The sequence below is a fragment of the Quercus lobata genome, chromosome 2 (genome assembly GCF_001633185.2).
Source record: "Quercus lobata isolate SW786 chromosome 2, ValleyOak3.0 Primary Assembly, whole genome shotgun sequence".
In the NCBI taxonomy this organism is placed as follows: Eukaryota; Viridiplantae; Streptophyta; class Magnoliopsida; order Fagales; family Fagaceae; genus Quercus; species Quercus lobata.
Genome location: NC_044905.1, coordinates 91,896,344 through 91,904,264, shown reverse-complemented (window position 1 = coordinate 91,904,264; position 7,921 = coordinate 91,896,344). Strand labels below are relative to the sequence as shown.

The following is a 7,921-nucleotide window of genomic DNA, read 5'->3' as shown; positions in this document are numbered from 1 at the left end:
TAAGGCAAATGCACAGAATTTTCAGCGTGAACAATAACTTTTTTATTATTTTTTTTATTATTTTCAGTTTTTAGTTTTCAGGAAAATAAACGGTATCCAAACGTACAGTCTTATTAATGCACTTGTCAAGACAGTGTGCCTAACATTTTTGCATTGATAATTTGATATTAGAAAAAGTCTAGGAATACAAAATTTTTTTACAAATTTTTATCACAATTATAATTAACGTGGTAGTGTCATCGGTGGAAAAAAAAATAGTTGATTTATGTGTAAATGATAGTTTTTTTTTTAGAAACGTATAAATGATAGTTAACTATTCATAATCTGCTACATTAAAATTATAATAAAAAAATTATGAAATTATCTGTGGTCGCTCTTGATATTAACCACTGCATGACAAAATCATTGTAATTATTACTTTTATTTGGATACTAGAATCCATATCCTGTCGTGACCTTATACTTATCTACTTTGTTAGAGTCAAAGATGAACATAGCCGTTCAAAGTTTACAAAAAAAAATAATAATAATAAAAAAAAATAATAATAATCAAAGCTTAGTAGAACCTTCTACAAAAAAAAAAGTCAAATCCCCTTGCTGTTTCACAGCTTTATGTTCCCTATATAACACTATCTTGAACTCTCTTAATGACATCTCCACTTGAGAGGATCATTCAATTTCAAACTATGGCAAGCTTCAACTTTGTGTACTTTCTTTCTATTGTATTCTCTTTGCTCATCTCCACTGGATGTGTCATAGCATCACATCCAGTGGTCAAAGCTGGTTATTACCCTTCATGGGCATTAGATAATCTCCCACCTTCAGCTATAAACACATCATATTTCACTCACATCATCTATGCTTTTCTTGTGCCTAGCAACTTTACCTTCGAGTTCAACATATCAAGTTCAGAAGCTAAGAACCTCTCCAATTTCGCCACCACCCTTCATCTCAAAAACCCATCTGTGAAGGCTCTTTACTCCATTGGTGGAGGAGGTGTTGATCCAGACCGTTTTGGTCGCATGGCATCCAAAGCGTTGACACGTCAAATCTTCATAAATGCTACTATTGATGTTGCACGTAAATATGGGTTTGATGGATTTGACTTGGACTGGGAATTCCCTGAAAGCCCGAAGGAAATGAATTATTTTGCCCAATTACTAAAAGAGTGGCGCTATGCAATCGAAAAGGAGGCTAGGATCACACATAGGACCCCTCTACTGCTCACCGCCGCCGTGTACTACTCGGCGGACTTCCTTGTATACGGCGACCGCCGCTCCTACCCGGCGGTTGCGATTAAGAACTACATGGATTGGGTCAATGTGATGTGTTATGAGTATCATGGGTCATGGGACACTTCTGCAACTGGGGCCCATGCTGCATTGTTTGACCCAAACACTAATTTGAGCTCAATCTATGGGCTTAAGTCTTGGATCAGGGCTGGAGTACCTGGAAACAAGATAGTCATGGGCTTGCCACTCTATGGAAAATCATGGAAGCTCAAAGACCCCAAATTGCATGGAGTAGGAGCACCAGCAGTTGGTGTGGGCCCAGGAGATGATGGTGTGCTTCTTTACTCTGAGGTGGTGGAGTTTAATAAGAAGAATAAGGCCACTATAGCATATGATGTGAATACTGTGTCTACTTATTCTTATGTTGGGTCATTGTGGGTTGGGTATGATGATGCTCTGTCTACAACAGTGAAGGTTGGGTTTGCGCAGGCACTTGGGCTTCGTGGGTATTTCTTTTGGGCCATCAGCTATGATACTGAATGGAAAGTCACAGCACAAGGTAATCTCATTCAATATATTTTGTTCCAAATACCAAAATTTTCGGAGAGTAAATTTTGGGTTAGTGCTCATGCGTTGAATCTGTCAAAGATTATGATACGTGATCAAAAGTATCATAATCTTGATAAATACAATGCACATGAGCACTTGACCAAAACTTTTATCATTTCACAAAAATATTACAGGTTTTTTCACAAAAACTTTGGTAAAACAGTCCGTGACAATTTGATGTCACTATACATTCTCATTTAAGAAAAAAAAAATACCTGCTATTCACACACTAAACTTCTTTTTTCTTCTCAAAAAAATAAATAAAAAACTTACTTTTTTTTCACACTATTAATCTAATGTGCTTCTTTTACTCACCACATTAAACAAGTTGTGGAAAAGTTTTATATATAAATATATATATATATATATATATATATGTTTCTTTTAATAATAATTACTCGAATTTATGTACTCTAAAATTTTAACTTTATTCTTTGTCTTTTTCTGATAGAGTGGAAGAGCAATTTAGTTATAACACGACATACTATGAACTTTTCAAATGGAATTTTAAATATTTTTCATTAAATTAATTAATATTTGGTTATAACTTGTTAATATGCAGCATCGAGGGCATGGATCCAAGATTATAGTGAATGAATGTTTCCTTATCTTCCCTGATGTGAGCTCTGATCAGGAGATTTCAACTATCTGTTGGAGATCAAGTACCATATTCTACGTGTTTTATAGTAAAACCATCTATTCGAGTGTAATCGTGTATAATTTTAGAAGATATAATATGCATCAATAGGCATGTGTGCAAACGTGTAAGAGAGTGGTTGTTTGTTGTAACAAAATTAAACTCAATGCATATATGTATGTTCTTGCATGTGTTTGGTGCTCATATTTTATTCTACTGTCAAATTTTAATTTCATTTTATTACAATTTACAATCAAACAACAGTGTATTCAATTTATTTTTTCTTTAAATGTGTATCACATATCCTTGATCATAATTTGGTCTTTTTTATCATTACAAATGTCACGTGCAGGTCACATGACTTTAAATTCTGTCCAAATTAACAGCTAACTAATGGTGGGGTGCAAAATATGCAGGGGATAATAGTTTAGAGGGGTTAAGCATGCATCCGCATAGTTTAAGGGGGTAAGTGTAATATGGGCATAGTTTAGGGAGATAAAATGTAATTTTCTCTAAAAATCAAATAAGATAGAATTGGGACAAAGCATAATAATAATAATAATAATAATTGTAAGGACACAATTTGGTTCCTAAGCCCAAAAGGTAAAAGGATCTAGGCCCAAAGAGCCCAATACAATAAATTTGTAGAGAGTGGGTTAGAAAACTAGGCTCTAATGAGTTGGTAACAATTATAATGGATCCAGATGACAATAACGTAAAGATAGATTGGTTTTATTTAAAGAAAATCATCCTCAACACAATCCGAGGAGATCAGTTCTTGTATATATCTCTTAAATTTGATTACAAGCACAGTTCTTGTTGCTATAGTATTTTTCTCTTAATTCTCCTATCCCTTTTTCTCAGGGTCTTCTTTCTATTTTATACTATATTCCTTCTTTCATCTATACCCTTCATTTGTAGATTAGATTGCTGGTATTGATCTTTATCCCATTAACACCTTCCTGAACTCTTTGGGAGTAGCTGTAAGGCTAAAAATTACTGTTCAAGTATCACTTTTTCATTAATGCGATCAGAGAGTTAGCTACAGAATATTCAATGCGATAGTAGCAACTTTTCTTTAGATATTTCATAACTTTTCTTTGTCTCATGTTTTCATAGCTTTTCTTTGTCCTGTGATTTCATGATGTATATCCTTATCAATAGAATCTCTTGGAACGTTGTTTCGGGATGGCAAACCGCACCTTCTGACCTCTACTTCACTTAGCCGAGGTGATATCCCTCCTCAGACCACCTTCTTGGACCATCGTAACTAGACCCCTTTTTTTATTCAATAATGCCGACCTCCATAACAATGTTTACTCATCCTCGAACTACTAGGCGTCCTCGAACTAGGCCCCCGGCCCAATACACACAATTGGGCCTATCATCCCTACAATAATAATTCGCTATAAACTATTATACTTTAGTATATCCAAAGAATTGAAGCAATAGAAGAAAAGTTGATAAGAACAATTAACTTATTGTTCTTATATTGTTATTATCTAAAAAAACTTATAATTTGGTGCAGCCACTTGGTATAACTATGGCTTTTAAACTTAACTTTTATTATATTGTATACGATATGATATGATTTAGAATTCAACTCAAATTTGAAATTAAAAGAAAATTAGCATTTTGAACTTTTTTTTCTTTTTCAAAATTTTTTAAAGGTTATACTTTCTCATTTATAGTGGGACAGCTATTTAATTGGAAAATACAAAACAAAACAAAAACAAAAAAAAAAAAAAACCAAATTAAATGGTACAAGACTTGGGTTTTACAATGAAATTAGCATTATGCCCATGTGATACACAACTTAATCAAAATTTATATGTAAATAATTTTTTTTAATTTACTTAAAATTAAATAATAGAATAGATAATAAAAATAAATGAATATTTTACTTTTAACTTATAGAATGAATGCATATTATGTGAAACTAAGTTATTATAAAATGCAAATATATATATATATATATATTGAGCTTTAAGGCTCAATTAATCACCAACATATATTTAAATGGAAAAATCTTGAATTTAATAATTAAAAACTATCCAAAACAACAATTGAAACCATTAAAGGCAACAATAATCTATATATATAATAATAGGTGAAACAGAGAGAAAATCCAATTAGATTTCAATTGGATTCTCAATTTTGCGCCACTTGTCCTAACCAAAACTCAAAAAAATATTTAATTAGATTATAAATTTGACTTCAATTTTGTGTCATGTATCTTATCTAAATTTTCTAATTGTTGTGCCCAAATAAATGATGCATTAACATTTAACACAGAAGCCAATAAAACCACAATAATAATGCTCATTGGCCTAAGCAAAAACATCTTACCTGCACACTTTCATGGAGATTATAAATTGGACTCCAATTTTGTGTCATGTATCTTATCTAAATTTTCTAATTTTTGTGCCCAAATAAATGATGCATTAACATTTAACACGGAAGCCAAGAAAACCACAATAATAATACTCATTGGCCTAAGCAAGAACATCTCATCTGCACACTTTTATGGGTGACCTCAATAGAGTCTGGAGCTCTTCTAATCCCACAACCAGAACCAAGGAGTCCAACGAGAAAGACTATAAAAGTAAAACATCATCTCCTCCTAATTCCATATCTTCATCCCATGTCTCCTCCTCTCTCAACCTCTACCAACTAGATCCACACACTGCCCTCTCCTCCTCCTTACGGATTTTTTAGAGCAAGGTCGGGTTCAAACACAATGTTCAATCCCACTCTTCCTTGCTTCACACTCTCATACATTAGCGCTTCATTGGCGCCTCCAAGAAGATTCCAAGCTCAATGATTAGTTCTTATTTTTTAATAGTTTTTAGTGTGTCTGGATTAAAATTTTGTTAATTTGTTAAAAGTGACAAAAATATAATCATATATATTATATTAAGTTGAAGTTCAATTTTAGAATTCAAATTGAATCAAATTGATTTCTAATTGTAATTTAATTTTGTGCTATGTGTCCAATTTGATTTTTAAATGTTGGTGTTAAGTTACTTCCATTCATAATGCTCAATGTGGAAATTGAATCTACTAAGATAAACATCTTATCATCACAATTGTTAATATTTCCGTGCGTAAGCACGGACTACATGCTAGTTAATTATAAAGAATTTACTCTACATCTACCTAACCATTTAAATAATATTTTGACATAAAATAGACAAATTTCTCTCATTTCTTAAAAAGTAACACTACCAATTAATTTATTACAGCAAACTTATTATATAATTTTTTTAATAAAAAAATTAACATTATTATTACAGCAAACACAATTAAAAACTTTTTAAAAAGTAACTTTAAAAAAAATAACATTAAACACTTTACAGTTCATACCGAGTGAAGTGAAAATCATACGATTTGATATAGTGCTAGATTTATGCTTTACTTTTGTTGTCAATATTAGTTTGTCTGTAGGTAATTCATGTTACTTTTGGAGCAATTGGGTTTTAATTCATATTATTTTTTGGGAATTAGGTTTCTTTAGACCAAACTTGTGCTTTATTTTTTTTATTATTATCTAGAGGTTATTGTAATTATTCTTCAGGCAACTAGGCAAAAGGGATAGAATAGAACATATACTTTGGATTTCATGGGCCAATTTATAACTTTTTAACTTTTTTGGAGGGAGGGGGCCAAGATTACATATTTTGGGGTAAATTGAAATTTTTTTTTGTGTACACACATACTAAGGGTCTGTTTGGATACCGTTTATTTTACTGAAATTGAAAATTTATTACTGAAAGTACTACAGACAAAGGTAAAAGTTAGTTGAAATAGTACAGTAAGGCTCATGAATAGTACCAAAAAGTGTAGTGAGGTTCATGAATAGTAACAAAAATAAGCTGAATAATAACAAAAATAAACTGAATAAGAAATGCCTTTCGATCTCTCTGCCTGACTACAAGTATTTCGATTGCACCACAACACAAATACTTATCAGCCAGAGCTAGATATCAGCTTCACCTTCTGCATTGCCTATACCATCCAATATATGTCTAAGCTACCTACCGACACTAAATCATCTATGAATGGAATCAAAGGTGGTTATTGGCTTTCAAAGCAAGCTGATCAGTACCATCCCATAGACATCCCATCCTCCTGCTTCACTCACGTCTTCTATGCTTCTGTTGGGGTTGATCCCGAAAATTACATAATTATAAAGCCAATATTCACTGAAGTCCTCCGGAACAAGGGAATAAAGCCACTCCTATCCATTGGTGGCCGTCCTGATTCTGAAATCCCAAACCCTTTGCCTGACATTTTCTCCAGCATGGCAAGTACCCTCGCGGGTCGTCAATCCTTTATCCAGTCCTCCATTCAGGTGGCTAGAGAATATGGCTTTGTTGGGCTGGACCTTGATTGGGAATATCCAAACACTACACTAGACATGGAAAACCTCGCGTTGCTCTTTCGAGAGTGGCGTGCAGCTATCATTTCTGAGTCTGCTAATAAAAATGGACTATTTCTAAGTGCAGCGGTTTTTTTTAAACCCAGCTTTGTCAAAGACCATATTGAAATAGTTTACCGTATCGAAGCCATAAGAGATTGTGTTGATTTTGTTGGTCTGAGGTGCTATGATTATCACTCAAGCCGGGACACTGCAGTCACTGCTGCACATGCTTGTCTCTATGAAACAAGTGAAAACAGCTCTAGCTTATTTGGCATTAAGTCCTGGATCAAAGCTGGGCTTCACCCAAGTAAATTAGTCAAGGGGCTACCACTTTATGGAAGAACTTGGACATTGCAAGATCCAAATCAACATGGTGTTGGAGATCCTGCAAATGAGGATGTTATGGCGCCCTATCATGACATAGTGAACTGCAACTTACAACCAGTTTATGATGAGGTCACTGTATCGGAGTACTCATATTCTGGAACCTTTTGGGTTGGGTACGATGGACTGACATCGATTCGGAAGAAGATTGAGTTTGCCAACGCTAAAACACTTGGTGGGTATTTCTTATGGGCGCTTATGTTTGACTGTGACAAGAAGCTTTTGAAGCGGGAATGTTTGGTTAGGGAAATGCTAGAAATACAATTTTTGCCACTACTTTTATGGTTTTATCATAATTCGCTCACTTGGTAAGTTGTAAATAAAGAAGTTGTGAACTCATATGAATCCATTATTTTTACTCTACCACTCACAATTAGACACATGAGCAAATTATGACAAAAATTATGATCCTACCATTACTCATTTCGTAGAACCCATTATACATGTACACAACATGAAGCCAAATAGCTCCTGTAAGGACGCGATTTGTGACGAACCGTAACAGTGTTGGGTTCGCATGTAAAAAGGTCCAAACAATATCATTTGTAGAGCGTGAATTTGAAAGGCTAAGCCTTAGTCATCAGATGGTGGGTTTTTCGTGGTGTTCATACATGATTTAAATCGTATTCGCCTTGGG

The 7,921-nt window shown here is 33.7% G+C and overlaps 2 protein-coding genes across 2 annotated transcripts; both read left to right on the top strand.

Moving 5' to 3' along the window:
* Window positions 1-646: 646 nt before the first annotated feature.
* LOC115957344 (class V chitinase CHIT5b-like) lies at window positions 647-2,666 on the top strand. Its single transcript, XM_031075567.1, has 2 exons — window positions 647-1,790; window positions 2,403-2,666. The coding sequence occupies exons 1-2, from the start codon at window positions 647-649 to the stop codon at window positions 2,435-2,437; spliced, it is 1,179 nt and encodes a 392-aa protein (XP_030931427.1). The 3' UTR covers window positions 2,438-2,666.
* A 3,835-nt stretch (window positions 2,667-6,501) lies between these two features.
* On the top strand, window positions 6,502-7,596 carry LOC115973827 (class V chitinase CHIT5a-like). Its single transcript, XM_031094069.1, has one exon. The coding sequence runs from the start codon at window positions 6,502-6,504 to the stop codon at window positions 7,594-7,596; it is 1,095 nt and encodes a 364-aa protein (XP_030949929.1).
* Window positions 7,597-7,921: the final 325 nt, after the last annotated feature.

Coding starts and splice junctions, on each gene's coding strand:
- LOC115957344 (XM_031075567.1), top strand. CDS start 647: ATGACATCTCCACTTGAGAGGATCATTCAATTTCAAACTATGGCAAGC. Junction 1,791..2,402: donor ATGGAAAGTCACAGCACAAG/GTAATCTCATTC, acceptor GTTAATATGCAG/CATCGAGGGCATGGATCCAA.
- LOC115973827 (XM_031094069.1), top strand. CDS start 6,502: ATGTCTAAGCTACCTACCGACACTAAATCATCTATGAATGGAATCAAA.